The sequence below is a fragment of the Opisthocomus hoazin genome, chromosome 1, assembly GCF_030867145.1.
Source record: "Opisthocomus hoazin isolate bOpiHoa1 chromosome 1, bOpiHoa1.hap1, whole genome shotgun sequence".
NCBI lineage: Eukaryota > Metazoa > Chordata > Aves > Opisthocomiformes > Opisthocomidae > Opisthocomus > Opisthocomus hoazin.
The window spans coordinates 148,256,410-148,279,226 of NC_134414.1; the positions used below are offsets into that span (position 1 = coordinate 148,256,410).

Genomic DNA, 22,817 nt, shown 5'->3' on the forward strand with positions numbered 1-22,817 from the left:
TAAAATGTTTATAGGATTAATGTAGTACAGAATCTGTCCTTTATTTGTCTGATGAGTTTGAAGATGCAGCATCTGGAGAGGTGTAACTTTAGTAGCCTGAACTCAGCCTTGACAGAGTGTGTACATGTGGACTCATGAAGGCTTTCGTATAAGTGCCTGACAGTTGCTAATGTCTTGTACAGCTGTTTTCTCTGAAACCTAAATAATACTTTTTGATTAATTTCTTGACATAGCAATGTCTTTAGAAGATACTAGTTTGAAATTGTATGTAACTGAGATTTTATCTAATGCTCTGGCTGAATAATCACGGGACTATTTGTGGGAAGTGCAAACTCTGTTTGCTTCACTCATCCTTCCTTTAGCTCCCTGCTCAGGCCTAGGAATTATATCAGCTGTGACAATATAGGCATTAATGATATTGAGGGATTTTTAGTCCTTTATGTTGCTAGCTCTAAACCAAAATTTACTAGTATGGAGTATTATTATTATTGGTCTTGATTTCAGTAAATCAGGACACAGTAGGCCTGCTCAGTAAATGGCAGAAGACTTCCAAAGGAGAAGAACAGTTGGTTAAAAAAAGCGGAGTTTTGGCATTTTGGCGTGAAGCTGTTGGTCATCTCCAAAAGGTATTTTGCAAGATTGTGGAGACTGAGGGCAGTACACAATTAGGTTCGAGAGTTTGATTTCCTCTTGTAGAGAGCTACATTTAGCTCGCTTTGTCCTGCGTACTTCCCTTAACCTGTGTTAAACTGAGCATTTCTGTCTAATAGACTGAATATAATTTTGCATGTGAATAGCAGTGTTCAGTGGGCCACTCACACTCTGTCATAGAGAGGAAGGAGAAAATACATCAAATTCCCTGTCAATTGGACCAGGAAAAATTCCTGTCCCAAATCCACTTGTGGCAAGCAATTTACTAGGAGCATTGATAAGGCTGTGTGGGCCAAACACCAGAGAGAGAAGTTTCTAGGCGATGTAGCTATCGGATGTCTTCTGTTCAGCTCTACCCACTCCACGGTATGTCACAGAAAGCCAGGGCAAGGGGATGGGGAAGAGAAAAAGTCTAACTGCTTTTTCAGCAACAAAAGAAAAAAAGTTTGACTCCTGCAACAAGCCAGGCAAAGCCCTGATTTGATCATCTTCACTGTCTTGGTGCAGCGCCGCAGGGTTAGCAGCAGGCAGAGGAGACAGGGCACTCTTTGCTCCCTCCATGTCTTACGGAGCGATGGATGGGGCTTCAAGGTTCCCCGAGGTGTTAACTTTAAATCAAGCAGAGATCGTGAATTTTGGTGCAGTGCTTTCCATCACACACACACTGAGGAACATGCACACTGCAGAGAAAATTTACAGAAAACAATATTCAAAGTATATTTTTTCAAAAGAGAGTTAATCTTGTTTAAGCTTCAGAAAGAAGAAAATTATTTAAGCAACCAAACCCTGACTGCACAGCTTCTGAGGGGCGGAAAACCCTTTGGATGCCTTATTCATCCTCTTTAGCTTGCAGTAACTCCCAGTGTGCCATCCGCAGTTTTGGTATAATACCCTGCGGCCTGTCGGAGGAATGTCATAGGACAGCTTGTGCTGTGTGGGTTTGTGTGGCAAGGGAAGAGCAGAGCTTCTTTTCTGCAGTTCAGGTTTTGGTTCGTCTCCTCAGCACTACGTCTGTGTAGGTACACCTTTGTAATGGGATACTCAGCTGCTCATACAAATTCTGTAAAGCAACCTACTTCGGTCTTTGATCTCTGCTTTATAGAAAAAAGAAAAAAGTTGCAGCTGTTGAATTAATTCCCGTGGCACAGAGCTGCCGTGCTAAAAGGAATGCCCACTATACCAGGCCATCTCACTGCTGTCTTTCAGCTTCTCATTTCTCAGTATTCAAAGGTCAAACAAAAACTGAGTTATAAATAAAAGCCAAAGAAGGTAAAGTGAGCTATGTGGTAAAGAATTTATGTCGTCAATACTACATGAGATAAGCAGGCTGGCTGAAGAGCAGCAGCTTGTCCCATTCAGCAGTCGTGGCAACAGTTTGAGCAGCAGTGAACCTTACTGACAGCCCACGGAAACCCCAGCATGCAGCACCTGTCAGGTTTATTTCCATACCAAAGGGAGGGAAAGTTAATCAGGGAGGAGGGGAACATCACTTTTTATCTCTGTGATAATACCTGCGTAAAGTCTTTGGACTATGCTTTGGTCTCCTGGAATATGCACTGAGTCCATGGCATGCAGCGGTGTTTGTATTTGGTATTTGGCATGTGAAAAACAGACAACCTATTAAAAATAAGTATTCAGTTTATGCTGTGAAAGAGTGGGTTGTAATTTGAGCAAAATAATGTGTCATATATATGCAGAACAGTGAGGAGAATTTAAGAGTCCGTGGACAGAAGTACAGGATAATCAGAGCGTGAAAAAAGTGATGTTTTCTTGATTAACCTGGCCATCAAAAATAGTCTCTCAGACAAGTAGATGAATAAAATTATGTAAATATAGTACGTTCATGTAGTGTTAGACTAAATTGAAGTTCTGCACCTGAATATGCTTATCTGCAACATACGACAAAGGGTGCTGCCATGTATCCTGTTTTGGAAAGTGTCAGTTTGTCACATGCGGAGTGCTCATGTAACGCAGTCTGTGCATGGGAAACAGAGCTACAACAAAGGTACAAGTTATGCTCTGTAGACCTACATGAAATTTAAATTGCGTTATTTTCAACTTGCTCGTTTTCCCTCTCATTGTCTACATGGAATGGCTTCTGCCAAAGGCTGTCAGCTCTGCTAATAGCTGTCGTAAGGAAGCAGCAGAAGTAGAATATTGTTCACAGATGATTCACCCAAACTTTAACCATTCATAAACAGCTTTCGCCTTCAGTCCAGATGAATTTGGGGCCTCTTCAGCTTGACAGGGGAAGCATCCACCTGTTGCTGTAATAAATGCAGTGCTTCTGTGACAGTGATCTATTAACAAAGGAAGAGGACCTTTCCATGCTGCAGAGATGTTCTCTGGACGTGCTGTAGTGCACATTCATTCCTCCAGTGGCAAATGCAGCAGTCGTTCTCCCCAGTACCTCTAGGTCGCCCAGCATGTAAGAGTGGCTAGATTAAATGTCATTGTACAGGCCCCTGCTGCTTGTACTGGGGAACTGTTAGAATTAAACAGAGATGGCTAATAAAAAGCACTAATGATTCACTGTTCTGCATCTTTTAGACTTTGCTGTGAGCCTGATAGTGTAATTATCCTTGCACTGCTTCCTACAGTTTCTTGCCACTATGTAGACTGTGTGCTTAACTGGATACATGTTATAGGTCTGTCTGTGATGTAGAAAAGTGAGGAATTTTGTATTTTTTTTTTCCTCCGGTTCTCCTTAGTTCACATGCTGTATCCTTTGGCCTGATGGTTGGGTTGTGTGTTCTCTCTGCCCCCAAAGCCTTCTGTGGTTCACCTCAGCAAGTACCAAAAACATCTTAGCTATCCAAAATGCTAACAGTAGCTGCCGTTATCGAAAGACATGACCTTCTACATTCTGACGCTGCCAAAGCACTCTTGCACCAGTTTGTCCAAAGCAATGTGATACAAGGAAAGTAGTTTCTTACTGCTGTATTCAAGAATGGTCACGAACTATAACAATTAATGCTGCACAAATATTTGGACTTGGCTTCACAGGCACTTTGCTGTTGCTTCACCTTCTTTAAAAGAAGCAGGACAAGGACCATGCTGCAGCCCACACAGGATGCTGTCACTAAAATGTCTAGGAAATATTGAAAGCAGATAATTAGTGTTACAGATTCCATCTTGTACATTTTGGACTTGTATGTGCTGAAACAACTTGTTAGTGGTTTAAGACTGATCCAGGAAACATTAACTAATTGTTTCTTTATCTTTTTTTCTAAACCTTTACAGTAGTTCAGAGTCTGAGATGGAGGAGGAAGATGAGGAGGACGAAGATGAACTACTGCTGCCTCAGCAACCCCCTTCAGACTTGGGTGGTGTGCCATGGAAAGAGGCTGTGCGTATCCATGCCCTCCTGAAGGGAAAGAGTGAAGAAGAGATTGAGGCTGAGGAAAATCATGAGATTGAGGACAAAGAAGACGAGGAGGAAGAGGAGGAGGAGGAAGAAGATGAAGAGGAGGAAGATGAGGAATCAAGCGAAGGTTAGAGAGATTGATTTGTTCTTCCTTTCTGTTAGACAGCAGGAAAAATGGGGTTAAGCATTTGCCATGCAGAATGAGAAAGATTTGCCCTGAATAACTTTTCTTCTTCTTTCACTTCTTTATTTCTTCGATTTTTTGAGGGAGTTATTGTCAAGGAAAGTTTTAGGTGGATCATTCCGGACACAGAAGATCTTTGCCCACAGGGCAGTTGCAGCAGGAGTACCAACACAATATGCTTCCCACACACTATGCCAACATGTGCAATTCACAGCTTTGACACTGTATTGTTTTACTGCTGTCTTTTATTGTTACTGGGAATTGGATTTGAAAGTGCCCTTTGTTCTTTGGCAGCGAGAACTGGAAGGGTTGTGGAGGCAGTGTTTTCAGTTTTACAGGGCTAGTGCCCAGTAACTGTCATCAGAGCATCCTAGGAGCAGCTGCTTGTAGCTCTCCTTAGTTAAAAGATAGCTTTGAGAATTTAGCTCGAAGGGATTTCTGTGGAAAACCGTAGGGAAAGACTCCTTCCCATGTGTTTGTCTCGGTCATCAAAATGCAAAGTTTGTGCTAAGAGTAGACGTGTTTCCGGTGTTTCACCACCAGGCCAGATTTCTCGCTGATCTTGTCTTTGTCTTTATACTCACATTTCCTTCGTGTGAAGACTAGTGGACTCCAAAGAGCTTCTTCGTAAAGGTCTTTGGCTGCTTAATGCACGCAGAGATCCTGCTTTTCAGAATCTTAGTGACAGTATTGTTGACGAGCTCAGCAGGCTGCTTGGCCACTTTTTCAGCGTCGGAGCTGTATCTCCGTAACTGAAGTCAGTGGGACTCAAGACTGCTTTTTAATTATGGTAACATGCATGTTGTGTGTTCAGTCTGCTAAACCTTGGTGTTCTTGGACGGATGCTGTTTCAATCAAGCAGTATTCCTGTCAGACACTCTGAACGCAGCAGGAGTACCGGGAGTTGCTGGGTGTGCAGCCAGTCTCTCTGATTCTGTCCTTTCTCTCTTTCTCTCTCTCCATCGCTTGTGTGTGTACACGTGTCTGGTGTTATATATGGATGTGTGGTTCCCTCTGCTGTAGAGGGGGAGTATTGCCCCTGGGAGAGAGAGCTGCAGCAAGGCCTCTGGCTTCAACGTCTCTCAGATGAAGAGGACACGGGTACATTTAAAGGTACCCGTATACCATCTCCCCTTCCGTTTCCCGAAGGAGAGGGGAATGTTTTAAAGAGTAGGTCCCACATGAGAAGTTTCTGTGTTTTATTTCGTTGCTTTACCAGCTCCCTAAAAACTGATTCGGTAGCTGTTCTTATCTTCAGCTCCTGCTCCAAGTGCCATGTGTCAGGTCTGACATTGCCACTGGTTGTAGGAAAAAGATAAAGCTGCAAAGGACCTCAGGATCTCTAGAAAGGCTGGACAATTTGCTACTGCAATATACATGAGCAGTGACCCCCACATCTTTAGGAGTTTCAGATTTGTTCCATGCACAGACTAATTGACCTGTGCAATATGCCAGACACATGGGACACATCAGAAGTACTGCCTTTGGATTGCCTGTGTCAGCAAACTTGCATTTTTTGTTGTTGTCCTTTGTGAGTGTGTGTCTGTGGGGAGAGTCTAGGGGGGGAAGCTAATCAAGCTACGGTGATCCCTCAAGATTTTTCAAACAGTCATACAGTGGGCATAAATTAATGTGACATTGCAATATAACTGGTTGTGTTACTTTCCATGATGCATTCTCTTGCAGCTTATTTCTGATGATTGTTTTTTTTTGAGCACTTGGTCCTAAGAGCTTGTTAATCCCTTATTCCCTCAATGTGGCTCATTAGAGCCAGAATAGATAAGAGGAAAATCCAAGTGCTTTACTGCAGGTAAGAGGGCGTATCCAGTTGTCAAACTGCATATTTTCCAGCTTATGGCTGTAAAAACTGTAGCTTAGCTTCTGAATTTTTCTTTTTTTTCAAAGGGAAGAGGTGTTACAATTTTTTCCAGTTTAATTTTTCTGATGGTAAGAATGAGAAGTGTTAGTAAGGTGGCTGAAGAGCATAACTGAAGCTGTACCCCTGTTGCAGTTGCTAGTGTGCTATAGACCTGACTCCTAAGGAGATGAAGGTGGCTTCTCATTCCATTAAAGTTAAACATTGAGGCTGCCCACTGCTCGTAAAGTGCTGGTAGGTGCTGCCGTGGAGCTGGAGGGGAAAGCTACCGTTCCAAATGTAAGTGGAAGTAATGTCCAGCTTCCCGCAAAGCTTAGCAGGCAGCCTTGACGAAAAGCTACACCAGGTGTCCTTTGAAATTCTCAAGCATCTGGACCTCAAGGAAATGTTAGATTTGCCTGTTAGCCAAGCAGCAGTCCTTCATGGCTGGCTGTGCTGCTATGTATTTACTGAGAAAGGCGAGAAGGACCCATGTCCTAATCACGACAGGCTCAGGCCTCTGTCTAGAGACTTGTGGAGTAACTGAAGGTGTGTATTTTGCACTGGTCTAAATCCTAGAGAAATCCTTTTTAAAAAATGCAGATCATGTGGGACCTGCTCTTTTCCGAGCCTTGCTGAGTGACTATGTACTTCTCAGCCATTGCTGGCAAACCTAAACCTTTTAACGCAAAATGTTGTGTGGCGATGCGGATGCTAACTCTACTTATCTTGGGGCCTGCATGCGGCTGCTTTGGTACGGAGCGACAAACGCCCGGGTTCCTGTCCCTGCAGGATGTCCAGGAGCTCTGGGAGACCAGGTGGTTGTGCTGATTGATACGAAGACTCTCTGAGGCGGCGAGAGAGGCATAAAACTGCTAAATACTTAGCTAAATTGTGAATCCCGCTCTGCATTTTGAGTTTCTGTGTCTGAACCCTTTTCCCATTTAATAACCAGCTCGTGTCCTTCCTGCAGTTCCTTCTGCCTGTTTCTGCTGCAGTTTTAATGCCAAACGTCGTGCACAGTCATTCCTGAAACAGGAGTCCCGAACACTTTGCCATGTCTGGGGAAAACATGGCCAGGAGAGAGGAACTCCATTAAAACGAGACAGCGGGCACTAATGAGTGCAACCTCTAAATGCTGCTAATGTTTCTTTCAAACACTAGTGCACCGTATGAAAATCTAGTTGCTTTTGAGGTTCGAAACTGCTGAAACAGTGTTTTGCCCTACTCAGTGGTAATCCAGCTGTTGTGAAATTTGATTTCCTACTTTATAAAGTAAGTGGGCATTTTACTTTTCAGGATGAGTCATTTGCTTTTGAAGACCACTCCTGCAGACACTGAATACCTGTTCCCCATAGCATGAGTTATTTTATTATTGGTAAATACAACCTGAGCTATAGTCCCATAGCAGATAGCAATAGAGACAGGGCCTGTGAGTATAATACCTTAGGGTGGGCGTTCTGCAGCAGTTAAGCAAGTTGCTTATCCAGTTACTTTAGGTGCCTGTTGTTCCCTTTGACACTCCACAAGTAGGTGAGCTTTGTGTAGCCAGGTAATGGAGGAGTAATGCAATTTCTTTTAAACAAGTTCATCTGTGCGACAGGAAGCCCATTCTGGGGAGGTGTGGGGGCTGTTAAGTCTTAATGAAAATGCCGTTATTCTTCAGAAAAAAATTCTACCCTTTGAACAAGTCAGTACAACAGAGCTGGAGTAAACAAAGTAGTGTTTTAAGTGCTAAAGTAAGTGTGCGCCCATGTGTGCGTACGCACATGCACACACACATGTGAAACTGAGATCCATCATGTAATTTAATTCACAAAGAAGCATATACTCAGCATAGAAGGAAGTGGTTAATCCAATAGTAGGGAATGAAAGACCTTTTGTTTTGGTACATCGAACTACAATGCAGATTGTCCCTTGCCTTTAACAGCAAGATGCCTTTGGGAATAATCATAAGGAATAGGCTGAAGGAGCTGGAAGTTTCTGCTGAATTAGTATTTACACATCACACACTGTTGGACACCCAGAGAATGTCTTTCATTTCAGTGAAGCTGCTTGCAGTTAGATAATCTGAGGTTTTGAATAGCATCTCTCTGCCTGTGGAATGGCATCATTCAGCTTTGATGGGAGAAGTATGAGGAGTGCTATACTGGTGTATGCGTGCACACACAATGCTGAGCTTTGTCTGTCTGGCAGACTGATCTTAGCCAGTAATATTTTCTTTTCTTCTTTTCTTATTTCCTTTCCTGTGGTGTGTTACCTTTCCTCTCCGCTGTTCTCCCATCTTTTCCTCCTTGTCCTTCATACCACCCTGCCTACAACCTGGTGTGCCATGCCCTACTCCTGCTAGCTGGAAACCTTAGGCTGCAGCAGATTGTAAATCCGGTTGATCCGCTGGAGATCCTGGCAGATGTGCACTGGACACACATCCATGAAAAAGAGGAGGAGGAAAAAGTGGTCCCAACCTCAGAGTCCTCCACCTCCAGAGGTAATCTCGCCCAAGCCCCGCACCGTCAGTTCCTGGATCATGATTGCAGCTGTTTAACTCTGTTGTTTCTGCACCCTTCAAGAGCAGTGTCCTTCAGCAGGGGCAGCAGTGATTGAAAAGAACTGCTTTCAAATTACACTGAAATGACACGTGGTTAAACATTTTGCTTTTCAGGTCAGCGTCTACTTAAAATGACTGCTTTCTCAGCTCCATGGTGGTGTGACTTCTTCTGACCCTTCTGTCTGCCTGCTTTGACTCCATAGTGTTTTTCCTCACTACACACATGATTTGGTAGTGCTGGCAATCAGTGCTTGGTAACGGACTTCAGGGGTAATTGTGGAAGCTGCCATGTGCTTTAGGTCACAGTGAGGACTCTGTGCCTCTTTAGGGAAAGCTGAAGGGCTGCGTTGTGTAGCTACTACAGCAAAGATAGAACAGGGATGGCTTCTGTGTTGAGTATATTTCTCTGCTGCTAGCTTTCAAAGTGTGTAACTGCATCTGGCATTAGCAGGGGATAACGGAGTTCAAAGGGCTTGCAGGTCTGAGCAGCGGTGGTTTTGACTTCCTGTATTTAAGATTTGACAGTATATCTGTTTTTCTGAGGTGAGGTGTAATCTTTCTGAGTTGTCAGTTACTTAAAGGAAAACTTTGGAGGAGGGAAATGCCAATAGTCCAGCTCTCTTGTGAGCACCTCCAGCAGTCCCTGCTGACCTTGTTCTAAACTATGTTACAGCGTGCCTGAAGGTGGGTACGTCGTAGGTGCTTTACCTGTGCAGAAGCCTGGGCTCAGTAGAAGTTCACTGTGCAGCTGGTGTGTGGTGGTCTTCTCTCAAAGCCTGTAACCATGGTGCCAGTATTGTAGAGCGAGTGAGTATGCCGTGGGAAGGGGTGTCTTTTACAGGAAATGTGAGAGGAAGTTAATGACTGATGTGTATTAAAAAAGCCTAGGGCTTTACCTCAAGTTGCCTGATCATATTCTATCCCAGATAATTATCTTTTCCTCATAGTTCTGGATGTTTGTGGGGTTTTTTTTAATCCTGGTCCAACTTGATACACAGTTCTAGTTTGGCTAGGCTTATAATTGCAGTTTGTAGAATGCACTGGGATTTTCTGGTGTGAAATCTGCTCCCTGCAAGTAAGAGATGGGTGTTTCCTTCCCACTGCAACCACAGAAATAGGCTGTGTTCGGCTGCCTGTAACATTCAGTTTTGCTAAAGTAGTTGTTTAACGTTTAAGAACTCTTAAGTAAAAAATGTTAACACAGTTTCTTAAGCTTACTATGGTTAAAATTACTGTAGCTTCTGCTTGAGGGTCCATAGCACTACAGTTTTGGAGTTTTTCTTTTAATTTGTGTTTTATAATTCCTACTTTTACATAATGTGTTAGTCCAGCTGTCAGCAAAAGAAAGGACAACCTGCACTGATACTTCCAAAGTGATTTTGTGGTCTTTCCAGCTTCCTTTGGGAAGCAAGACAATATTTCCTTCCCTTCCCCTATACCTGGGCCAAACTAGGACAATCCTGAACGATAGATTAGCTGCTTCAATTACTTTGTCACACAGTGCAGATGTGTGCAGGTGTATCAGTAGATTTGGGGTTGTTTTTTAAAGGGCTATCACCAATAAGTACTTGTGGATACACCTTAAGTCTAAAACCTTGAGTTCAGCAGACAAGCTTCTTCTGGCTGAGCTGTGTTCTGCAACACGAGGTGTCTGGAGAGGCCATCAGAGTATCACGGGTGACAGGGCTCGATCTGAAAGCCCGGGACAGCGTGACGGCGCACGGAAGCCCCTCTCATCGTGCTTCGGGTGCTCTTCCCTGTCTGCTGCCTTCGTGCCCGGGCAGCGCAGGGTCGAGATGCCGGTTTCGACCTCCTCTCTCCTGTCGCCCGGCTCTTCCATCCGGCAGGTTCGCTCCTCTGCAGAGTTTCAGGCGGAGCGCGGCAGCACCAGCCTGCTGGTCAGAGGCCGTGCTTTGCTCACGGTACCATCCATGTTTCCTCTAACGTTACGAACCTTAAGGATGATTAGGCCCCTTACGTTTGTTTGTTACCTTGATTTAAAACCCAAGCCCAGAGTCGGTTGTTTAACATCTCATAGGTTTTATTCCTGTGTTTGCTACTGAAAAATTTCCCTGTGTCACTCTTCTGTTTTAGACGCTTACCGATGGTCTAATTTTGATTTCTCATAATTTATTGTTTTTTAAATTCAGCATCCGACCTTCCCTCGGTACGCCATGAGGCGGTACAGGCGTGGCTGGAGACGGTCCCTGGAGGTAGTTTGGTGATGTTCTATGTATTCCAGTGCACAATAACCCTGCCCGTCTCTTCTCCATGCCTTCAGCAGCTGAGCTGGTACTTTAACCCTGGAACTTGCGGCCCTGTCGCTACTGCATGACTGGACGGGGAGGGATGGAGGGGGAGTGTGCATGCACGCCTTGCTCAGACAGTTCATTCTTGCATGAACTCGACATTTGTTGTAACCCTTCTGTAGGCAGGCCAAACAGAGAGGCTGTCTTGGGTGTAACAAAGCAGGAGGAATCTAGCTGAGTGCTTTGATTTGCTTTGTAAACTGAAGGCTGGACCAGGTATTCTTTCCCTAGCTCCGAGGCTAAAAGAACATGGGGCTGTCTTGCAGTCGGAAAGTAAAGTGACAGAGAGTGCTTAAAACAATTGCAGTTCTCTGTAGCAACTGCAAACTCCGTTATCTGGTGAAGAAAACAAGAAAGAGGAATAAGGTTGAAGCTGGGATCTTTAGGAATAGCGATGGCTGTTGTGTCTCCTTTGACCTGGGGCTAACGCTATTTAGGAAAGCCTGAGGGGTGTTGAAGAGTGGTAGAGCTCAGCTGCTTTTTTTATGTGGTCCTCTAAGCTCTATTACAAAGCTGACGGGTGTGAAGATTCTGGGATGAGAATAAGGGAGTAAATTTGTGTAAAGCAGTGAAGGTATCTAAATCAGTGGAACAGGAGTAGTTTGTGACTAGGTAGTTGATCTACAGCTAAGTTGCTTTGGCACATGAGAATAGCCAGCTTGCCTATAAAACTTCGCTTCTGCTGCTGCTTTGGCAAGGCAGCAGTGTTTACACGATGCAGTCTGCTCACGGCTGCTAGCTGATACGAGCCAAGTGCTGACCCCGGTTTCTGGCTGCCATAGTGTGTAGCTTCTGAGTTATTGTGTGACATCTTTTGGCCTCTTGCTCCTTATCCTAACTGCGTATACGTATATGCACAGTATATGTATAATATAACCAGCCACCTGCAATCCCTCCGTGTCCCTCAGAATGGGATCCACCCTTGCACCAAGTTGTTACTTACCTATGCATCTGTAATCTTCTGTTGAGTTTTGTGTACCAGCCTACTGAAGAGTTGATTTTTCTCCTCTCTCTCCAACACTCCCTATGTGCATCATGTCAACTCATGGTTTCTGGATCTGAAGACACACGTATACATAGCGCTATCAGACCTTCCTGACAGCAGAGTTACATTTTTTGCGAGTTTTTGTTAAGATTACTCACATCTGCTGCTACCATAAAACCATCCCATGACATTATTATTTCCAAAATAACATAAGCTGCTGCATACCTAAGCAACAATCAGACTGGGACACAGTTTGGTTTTGTTCAGTAGATTTGAATATGCCCCTGTGGGCAGTCCAGCCTTTGCTGTACGACTCAGTCTCCTACGCTCAACGTCTGTAAGATTCTGGATTTTATAAACCTCTGACGTAAGGGAATAGGCCAGTGCTTTGTCACACGTAAGTGTAACGCCCTTTCCCAGTAGTTAACAGAAAATGAACTAGCCCATATGTTTGTCTGTCTTAATACTGCAGAGTGGAAAAGCATCAAAAAAGAGAAATTCTCAGGTTGAAGGAAGAAGACAAAGGACCCACTGAAGGCTGTGTTTTGAAATAACGAAAAACCTGTGTTAGAGAAAGAGGAGAGCCTTCAAGACCTCAGTTTTAGGGAGGGTTGATTTATTTTCATGATTGTCTTAATTAGCAATGCTTGCATATAAATGGTTCCAAAAGGCTTATCATCACTAGTAAATAAAAAGAATCAGGGGCTACTCCCTGACTCTGAAGAAAGCTGGCACAGCGTTATTTGCTCTCACATGGCCTAAACTTTTTTGCCATCCAGAATGAGGAGGCTGTGTCCGCACTGCCTATTGCAGACAGCCTTCCGCCCCACCGTGGGAACCAGCTGCCAGCAGCCCTCCTAGAGATGACAGGATACTGACACCGTATGCATTCAGGTCCTGAGACTTGAACCACGTAGTTTACTGGTATAGGTGCAACCAAGAAGGTTATAAATATATGTTGTTATTGTTATAGGACAGTATCCTATGAGTGTGCAAACGTTGTGCATAATAATACATGCTGACTGTGTATGCATTTGCAATAGGAATTACAACAGAGTTGAATATCTGCATCTTGTTGAACATGAATTGATGCTAACTTGCTGCACAAATCTAAAGCTATAGTCAACTGACTCTACTGTGGAAAAAAAAAATGGAAGTGCTCTCTTCTTTTTTGTATTTAATAGTAAGTAAATCATCCGTAGCACTAGAGATGGGACAAGGTGTCATAAGGTTTAGGTTTTTTTAAAAAAAGTATTGTTTAATAATGAAATTTAGACCCCACGGTTTGGTCTTGTCTCTCCTCCTGTAATTAAATCCTGTCACAAGTAGTAACGTCAGATGACCTTTTCAGAGTTATAAATTCAAGAATCTTTTTTTTTTTTTTGACCCAGCAAATCAGATTATGATCTGTAACAGAAAGTATGAGTATATCTTTTTATTTCAAGTGTCTCAATTAATTTGTGACCGAGTTACTTATACAGCATATCAAGTCTCTGAGACTCTTTTGCCAAAGACTACTGTAGCTACACAGAGTTAAACAGCTTCCAAATGTAATAATGATCAACCCCAGAGCTAGATTCTGTCTCTGACTTACATCCGCAAAAGCCTGTTTTGATTTCAAGATGAACAGTTGTGCTACATTGTGAGGTTTCTTTTTTCACCGAAGACACATATGCTATAAAGTGGTGGCAGCTTGTTCTGGTGTGGTAAAGAAAATAATCTTTCTGGAAGAACAGTAAACTTTATTCTGGTTTGATGGCCTCCCAGTCCTCCTCCTGTTAAATTTTTCACAAGGTCTGTTGCTTAGAAAAGCCCTGTCTGCTTTCACTGCAGATGCCTTGGAGACTCCCCAAGGGCGGGCATTCCTTGATTCGTTGGAGTCTGGGAGTGTCATTTCACCATAGATGTCTTTCCAGCTAACATATTTCAGGATTTCTTGTTTTGACAGTAATTAATAAATATCTCTGCTCTGAACTGTTGGTACACTTCAATGTAGAGCCTTTTTACTGTGTAGTTTTTTTTTTTTTTCTCAATATTTGAATATATTGTAGCTCCATGTGAGGATAATGATGTGGAGGACGAGCTGGGCACCGAGCCTGCAGACACAGAAGGGCAGGCAGGTGAAGAGGGAGACACGGGTGCAGAGCTGGATGACGGTAGGGTACCACTGTGCATCATTTAAACCTGTTAGGTGAGCAGAATTGTATTGGCAGAAAATAGTTTGTAAAAGGGTACTTAAGCCTGATCTTATTTTTAGTGATGTAGGAGTTTGTTTCAAATAGTCAAGAGGAAGGGGGAGCCAGGAGTGAACGGACAAAAAGGAAGAGAAGAACCTCAATGCCATGGGTTATAGAATAAATTTCTCATGTCCTCTTACCATCTGCTAACTAGAGGCTTGACCTTGTGTCCGTGTTCAGTACTAATCCTGCTGAACAACAGAAGTAGAGTTAAATTTGTGAAAAGTCCGCAGTATCCCAAAAATCTTCCCTTGCTGGTGTAAAATGAACTCCATATGCCAGACAAGATTGAAAAATTTCCAGAAAAATGCAAAGGTGTGATGTCAATTACTTATTTAGTTGTTTGTACTAATAGTCCATCATTTACTGCTTAAATGACTCTAATTAGCAGACAAAATAAAAAGTGAAACATTTAGGTGTTCAGGTTACGAGTGTAATTAGAACCATGTGAATAGAAAGAAAGAGTTATGAAAGATTTTAAAATAATAAGCAGCTGTCCTGATGGACTTGTATCCAAGATCTCTTGTTTTTCCCCCCTGCCCCATCCGTGATCAGATGACATCCCATCTGATGCAGAAGCGGAGTTTCGCTTACATCAGGGTGCCATTGAAGAGCCAGAACTAAAAGTCTCTGAAGATGAAGATGATGAAGGAGCAGAAGGTGCTTCTTGCAGTGTGACAGAAGGTAATAGCTTTCCCATCAGCATTTGAATGATTGTAATTGCATTTGAGATGGTCTATACATTTATTAGATTTAAGAGGAGACAGTCTCTTGGATTTGAACCATCTCACTACTCAGTGGCGAGGCGTGTGCTTGCATTAACATTGAGAAGTGTTCTGAGTCCATTAATTACAGCTTCCTAAAGCATGAGAGGCCATCTAACTGCTTTCTCTTGTAGAAATTTTTACATTAAAAAGCTTGTATCATTTAACAATTTCTTACTACGTTCCAGACATCCAATTTAGAGCTTGTAAAAAGCTGAGAAACTTGTTGCTACTTGCTATGTGTAACAAATAAGTAGAATATTAGCGGTCTCATGTGGTTTTGGAAACATTTTTGCTTTTCCTAGATCCGTGCAAGCTGTCCATCCCTATCCAGTCAGCTAGCGACAGTGTTCTTCCTCTGTCTCCAGCTGACAGTCCCAAAGCAAAACAAGCAGAGGTAAGAAAGGGAATCTTTGAAATTTTCTACTTACTACCTGTAGTTTAGTAGAACAGTCTGTTGGATAAACTAAAGAGGACTGACAGCAATGGGCTTTCCTCCTTTCCTGTCTCTATAACTTGTGTTGGTCTTCTTGAAATCTGACTTCATTTAGACTTTAAAAATAATGTACTACCTTTTCTTTCCTATCTTCAGAGTGTAGTGGCTCTGTCACACAAGTTCCCATCATGAAGCCCAAAAAGCAATTACACAGGGTATTTTAATTTCAATATGCAATTAACAAGATATATGTAATGCACGAGGGGAGCCATAAGTAAGGTGTTTCCTGTTTACCCTGTTTTGGCTGTCTTTTCTGTAACAAAAGCAGATTCTGTACAGTTGCAATTCGAAATTGTATTTGTAGCACCCGCTAGTAACCAAAGCAGTGCGTATTTATTCCAGAGTAACAGCATAGTTCAGCTGAAGGAAGTGAGACATGGCAACGATGTACTGTCATGTTGGCAACCCTGGAGTCGGCCTGCAAGCATGCTGTGGTGTTTCCAGCCGCTGGGCTGGAAGAGCAGGAAGTACCTGACCCTTAAAATGTTCAATTCAAATTTTTCCCTCCCCAGTGTTTGTTTTTAAGGAATTACTAAAAGATTAGACTTTATCCTAGAGAGTTTTGTCATAAGCCAGTTTACTTTTACAATTGACACATTATGAGACAAGGCTGGTTTGCCGGCAGCAATTACTGGCAACGTTCACTTTCTATTAAAACTGGGGGGGTAGGAGCGTGGTTCAGGACCATCTAATGAGTCTGGTAGACATTGTTTATGTCAGGACAGTGCCTAAACGCAGTACTCGGGACGTGGGTGTATAATACATGTCATACAAGCATGCTCTAACGGTCACGTGTCAGTTAAACCAAACTGTCTGCATTCAAAAGAAAGATGGTGCAAAAGATGTCATTGGAAAGAATAATACCAGAACTCAGTAAGAGGAGCCCACTGCCAAAGGGTTAAATTGTAAAACAATGAATTGTGCTACTGAGTAATATGGCTGTCTGGATGTAGGAGGTGAAAACCAAGACTTCTCAGACCATTAGGGGCCAAGGGAATTGCAGCCTAATTTACTCTTAACAGGGAAAGCACCCCTTGCTTTAAGAAAACGTTACAGCAGATGCTAGCCAGCAGGAAGTGTGATATTGATTAGAGCTGGAGAGACTTGGATCAAATCTGTCTGAGATAAGGGACCACCACAATACACAGAGTTGGAGATTCAAGGGGAGAGAGCAGGAAAAGATAGAAACAGATTTCTGGAATTTACTGCAGTGTTTGCCTTGTTATCATCTACAAAGGATGGTTTATACAATGGGACAGAAAAATGAATCATACCTGATGAGAAATCCTAAGTGATGTTCCAGGCCTGCGAATGGGATACCATCTGTGGGTTTTTTCGTATTTTGACACTTGGATGGTTTCCTTATTGCTAACTTTGCTAAAAGCAAAAAAAAAAAAGAAACAGTATTCTAATGTGCCCAGTGACGACTAATATTTCCTTTTTTCATTTTTTTTAGGATGTAAAAGATCCCCTGGCTGAAGTATGCCGTGCAATAATATCTCCAGAGACACGCTTTTTTCCTGAGCCTTTCATTCTTGAAGAAGGACCAAAGGATGAAATTCCCAAAGACAGGAAAGTTAAGAGCCCTTTGGTACCACCATCTCCAGTGTTATCCCAGCCAGTTGCATCACCAGAAGCCATTGCACCTACATCACTGGCAGAGTCTCAGCCAGCAGCACCAGCATTGGCTTCATCCCCAGCATCTGCTCAAAAGCCTATCTGCTCCCAGCCTTTGCCTTCTGCTGAAACATCCATTCCATCCCCAGTGGAGCCTCCAGTATGTTTCCAACCTGTCCCAGCCTTAACGTCTACTCCTTTAGCCAAACTGGTCCTTCGGGGCCAGGATAGCGAGGTGGAAAAACTGGGGAGCCCTGCTACTGCAGAAGAAGCCCTGAAACGAAGTAACCTTGTAGAAGAGTTCTGGATGAAGAGTGCTGAAATCCGGAGGAGCTTGGGACTCACCCCGGTAGACAGAAACAAGCGCTCAGAGACGAACTTTAATGTATCTTCTTTTGAGACAGCTCCTCTGAAGACTTTTAATAGTGAGAATATTTCAGGGGATGAAAGGATCCATCTTGTGAAACCCCAGCCTGCCCCAAGAAGACAAGGACTGTCCAAGTTAGAAAATGAGCAGATTTCCCTGCTTACTCCAAAATCGCCATCAGAAAAAGACCTAAAGATTTCCAGTGAAGTAAGGAGAGATGTGTCCAGCAGTTCTGGACTTGGCCTTCAGGAGAGCTCATCTAACATGAGAACTATGGCTAGCCAGAGCTTCAACACTTCTGACTCTACCATGCTTACTCCTCCATCAAGTCCGCCACCACCACCTCCTCAGGATGAAGAACCAGCCACTTTGCGTAGAAAGAGACATCAGGCAGTCTGGCAGAATGAGGTTGAAGCTAGGTCACCTCCAACACCAGCATCAACACCTCCTGCTCCCCCACGCCATAAGCCAACCTCTGCTACCAAAGAGTCAACCCAGGCCAAAAAAGATGATGTGCGGAAGTCTTTTGCAGAGAGCGTGGATGAGATTCCGTTTGCTGATGATGTAGAGGATACATACGATGACAGGACAGAGGACTCAAACCTTCATGAGAAGTTCTTTACACCTCCTACCAGCAGGCCAAGACCAGAGAAACTACTTGTTTTGCCCTTGGTCAAAGAAAATGGTGGTCCACCGTCAATGGAAGCAGGAGTTAACCAAAAGAAGAGAGTGTTGCCTGAAATTTCTGCAGAGGCCAAGGAGCTTGCTGAAGAAAGAATGAGAGCCAGAGAGAAGTCTGTCAAGAGCCAAGCACTGCGTGATGCCATGGCTAAACAGTTGTGTAAGATGAAAGATATGGAGATGGCTGCAGCAGTTGCTGGGGCCACAAGGGCACGAAAGGCATCTTCTATGCCCTTGAAGACCAAAGAGTTGTTTTATGACTCTCCAAAGCATCTGGCCTTGAAAATAGCAGAGGGATCCACACGAAAGCATGATGCTGCTGGTGAGAAGTTCTCCACTCCTGCTGCTGATGTGGCTGGACCTGAAGGGTCTGTCACCTCTTCAGAAGGCTCCAGTGGGAAGAGTAAGAAAAGAACTTCTCTGTTCTCCCCTCGTAAGAACAAAAAGGAGAAGAAATCTAAAAATGACAGCAGGCTTTCTGACAAATCTAGTGGTGGGACAGAGGAAGCAACAAAGCCTAGGTCATTGTGGAAGTCTGTTTTCTCTGGGTATAAGAAAGACAAGAAGAAGAAAACCGATGACAAATCCTGCCCAAGTACCCCCTCAAGTAGTGCCACTGTGGATTCTGGCAAGCACAAAGCTTCTCCGTTGATTATAGCTGCAGGTATAATAGATATGTACATTTTCTACAGCTACTTATCCTTGAAAGTAAGTTTGGCTGGGTTTGTCGTCACTGAGGTACTGTGCTGAATGACACTGCTGCCCAGCATCAAATGGGCGGATCAAGATAAGTGCTAGCAACTAGAATTGTGTGTTTGCGTATGGACAGAATTAGTTAATGTGCCATTGAAAAAGATGGGTCCTTAAATAAAAGCTTCACTCTCAATGTTTACAAGGCATGTCTGTTTTCTGCCTTAGACCGATTTGAGAAACAAGCACTGTTTGTTGGAATCAGTTGTTTGTGACATTTCACCTCTATTTTAAATTTGATCCTCATCTTTTCCTTGGGAGGTCTGTTCTCTTTCTTTCCACCTGGCTCCTGGATGCTGAAGACTGCAGAGAGGCAGTTACTCCTGTGTTCTCCATGATCTGGCAGCTGTCTGCTGACCTATGAAGTGGAGATTCTGCGGCCTCATGCAAATCTCTCGCATGCCATCAGGTGCAGGCAGAGATGTTTGATGGCAACTTGCGATACAGTAAATAAGTTAACCATAAATGTGATTGGAAGTGAACATGTTACATTTCTTTGGCCTTGTACAAATAGCCAAAATCGTGCCAGCTGCTGTCATCCAAGTGCTGTATCTACTGTAAGAGCATTGATACAGTGCAAAGGGAGAATCATGACCATTATTTTTAACAGTGTTTGCAGAAAGTGATGCTCTCTTAGGTTGAAGTTTCTAACTGATAATGATCATTTTGCGGAGCAGTGCTGCTCTGATCACTCTGTAATCCCAGGTGAAGCAACCAAGACTGCCATAAAAGAACTAAGTGTTTTTGAACCTCAGTCAAACAGTTTATCAGCTGAGTTCTGAAATGTTTACAGAAAGAAAAGTTACCAATTCTCTTAACTTTTTTTTTTTTCCTGGCTTCTCAGATTTGCAGCTCCGTCAACATCTGAGTTTCTCAGAGGACTCTGACCTCTCCAGTGATGATGTTCTGGAACGTTCCTCCCAGAAATCAAAGCGAGAGGTAGGCAGATGGGAAATGCATTTTAGAGGGATCTAGCGTCGTGCATATCACAGGCTCAGAAAACCACATCAGAAACTTGGGTGATTAATTTTGTTGTTCTTACTGTTTCTTCCATGGATCAGGCTTTCCTGTAAGTTGGCTGACTTCTGCTGAAAATAAGTTGCTTTCACGTGGTATCACAATTGCAAGCTACTCCCCACTGTTATTATGTGAAGGATCTGCTGTGTCACAGTGACATTACTTTATAACTAATATCACAGTTAGAATAGTGATTTTTCTCCCTGTCGTGAGTATGCCAATTATCTACAGAAAACAGACATTTAATGTCAGAAGAGTAAATTTCACTGACTCTAATGTTCTTGCAAAAATATAACAATGAGATAGTTCGCACTATTTGTAAGGGTCCGTTTTTAGGATACGGTTTTACCAGCCTCTTTGGTAGACTGAAGTGATAGAATTCCCAGCTAACTACAGAGAGGAATGTGCTTTTGCATACATCAAGAACACAGTCAAGACAGATCATCAACTGAGAGGTAAGCTACAGGCTGCAGTTCTGCAACTCATGCAGGTTTGCTTGTTTTTCCTGGGAGAAGAGAACGTGTACAGTCTGAATTAGTACCTTCTCTTTCTGGAGAAATGATGAGCCATCAGCTGTTTCTTCCATTTTTGACCGTGTTTTCTTTGAGGACTTCTTGGTAGTTGCTGTTTCCATATCTCTGTATGTGTAGATAACAACTGTGCAGCTGAAATACACGGTAGTGAGTCGCTATGAAATGCCAGTTTGTAGGGTTGGTCTTAACCTGGTGTTCTTGTTCCAGCACAGTCTGGTAAGAGCTCTGCTTCTTCCGAGAAAGCTGTTTCTTGTTCCTGACCAACTTTCCCTAGCTAGGGCTGTAATGTCTTGTTGTAAGACATATCAATGGCTTTCTAGCCAAAATAGTTTCACTTCAAATGGTGCTTTAACGAAGTTTTTCGGGAGGAAAGAGGGGACACCAGTGGTCTCCATAAAAGCCCAGATAGAAAAATAAATTTAGTTTATTTGCGCATATTTATATATGGAAAATATATGGTGGGAGCCAAGTGCCAAAGTTACTTGCCTTTAAAATACTTGTTTCAGTTTTTGGATGGCACTATTCATGCAAAAATAAGCGAAAAATGTGAGGAACTGCTCAATCATAATAATGGAACAGAGCCCTTCTTTCATTCCTGAGAGCTTCTAAGTGCTGCTAGGCAGAGTTTGCAAGGTTTGGAGGAAGAAGTAGAGATTTCATTGACCCCACAGAACACTAAGGCCCTTCTGGAACTGAAAAATGATAAATGTGTCCCCCTATCCTCTTCTGGTGGTGCCTGGTTCACAAGTTAAAAAACACTCGGGAAGAGGAGAGCATCTGAGAGGGTAGCGTCACAGGCACAGTGGTCTGTGCCTCCTGTCTCCAACTTGTCGTCCAGTGTGCACGTATCAGTCTCAAATGGCAGGGTCTGGTTGATACTTGGCTCAGATGGCAAAGATGTGGAAGTACTGCAAGTGTCATAGGAAATGCTTTCTATGTATATATAGCGGAATGAATTAGAATATCTAATGAATTTAAGGCTGGTGGAAGGAGCTGATGAAGTAAGAAAGATTTTTCTGTATTTACTTACCTCTCAATCTGTCTCCCTGGTTAATCTAGATCTCTTCTAAAAGGAATATTATTTTGTTTTTATTTTATTCCCTTTTTTCTCTCCCCCTTCCATTCTTTCTTGCATGCTCTCAAGGCATTTCATGAGAAATTCTGCATTTTCCAAGAGATGCAGAAGAATGAGGTACCTGTGCCTAGCAGAGGACAGATGTGCAATACAGGGGTTCAGATAAGAGTTTCAGAGTTACTGTTCTGCCTTGTGAGCTCCTTCAGGAGGAAGCTAGGCTTCAGTAAAATCCATGCTTGTTTTCAGACTTCAGTATGCCTGGGTGGTCACTTTTTTTTCCCGTGCTGAGCTAGTTTGATTTAAAATGACTTTTGCAGAAAAAAAACCCAAAACTTTCATAAGTAAGCATTGGAGAGGATAGGTGATAGGCGACAGTGGCAGATGCCTGGAATCCTGATACTGAAAGTATCTCACCAGCTCTGCCAAGGGCATGGTGGGGCTGTCTGTTTTTCTCCCATTTGCTGTTGCTGAAGTTACATTACAGAATCACAGAATCACAGAATAGTAGGGGTTGGAAGGGACCTCTGTGGGTCATCTAGTCCAACCCCCCCGTTGGAATTTCTTTGCTCAGCCTCTGCCTGTTTTCGAAACAATAGTTTTGAGAATGCATTTATTTAGAGGAGATGAATCTGAGGACTCCACTTACCTAGTTTTATTACATCCTGTCCAAGGATGTAGAATGTACACAGAAACACTGGAATGCCTTGCTGTTAAAGAAATATAACTGAACTTCAAGACTGACGAAACTAGGTTTGTACTGATTTGGGGTGGGGGTTATATTTTTTTAAGTTACAGACTACCTGCTACTTACTATGGGTAAGAGCTGACCTCCTGTGTGCCACATTCACTTATGTGAACCCCTTCTCCGAACTGAAAGTCTGCTTGTGCTGCTTTTTCGGTAGTTGTAGTGAGCTTGCGTCCCAGACAGCTTGCTCTGTTTAGCCTGTTCTTTGTGATCAGCAGAATTAATTCAGTGTTGTTTAGTGTAGTGTCTTTGAAGAGAAGCATCTTGTAAAGAATTCCTAATGTAAATGCCCTGTGGGTCTCGTGTTTGTAGGTGTGTGTCATTGTGCATGTGTTTGTCCTTGTTGCTGTACAATTGTGGTCCTGTGATCAGATGTGCGTTTTACTACTGCAGGTAGCTTGCTTTTTTACTGAAGTTTGCATACGTGCTGAAGTTGTTCTATGGCTTTTCATGGTGACTGTTTTCTTTTAATTGAATGTGAAAATGCAAAATGCTGGCTGTTCGCCCAGAATGGCACAATGCCCTCTGAACTTTATGACACAAGGGAAATTCACCTCTATTATAAACCCGAAGTAGTTTACTTGCCTTATTGTCAGGTACAGGGTAACGTAGAATGTCTTTGGATTAGAAATGGTA

At 43.1% G+C, this 22,817-nt stretch overlaps 1 protein-coding gene across 5 annotated transcripts in view; it reads left to right on the forward strand.

Moving 5' to 3' along the window:
- The window catches only part of MICAL3 (microtubule associated monooxygenase, calponin and LIM domain containing 3), a 166,249-nt gene that overhangs the window by 115,918 nt on the left and 27,514 nt on the right, over positions 1–22,817 (forward strand). For 2 of the 5 annotated variants that reach the window (XM_075440824.1, XM_075440799.1), the window contains exons 27-35: positions 3,895–4,145; positions 5,226–5,315; positions 8,408–8,545; positions 10,756–10,818; positions 13,951–14,055; positions 14,692–14,820; positions 15,206–15,297; positions 16,853–18,725; positions 19,656–19,750. In XM_075440824.1, the coding sequence (XP_075296939.1) occupies positions 3,895–4,145; positions 5,226–5,315; positions 8,408–8,545; positions 10,756–10,818; positions 13,951–14,055; positions 14,692–14,820; positions 15,206–15,297; positions 16,853–18,725; positions 19,656–19,750 (2,836 nt within the window). The other 3 variants (XM_075440806.1, XM_075440833.1, XM_075440816.1) reach the window with 2 other exon arrangements.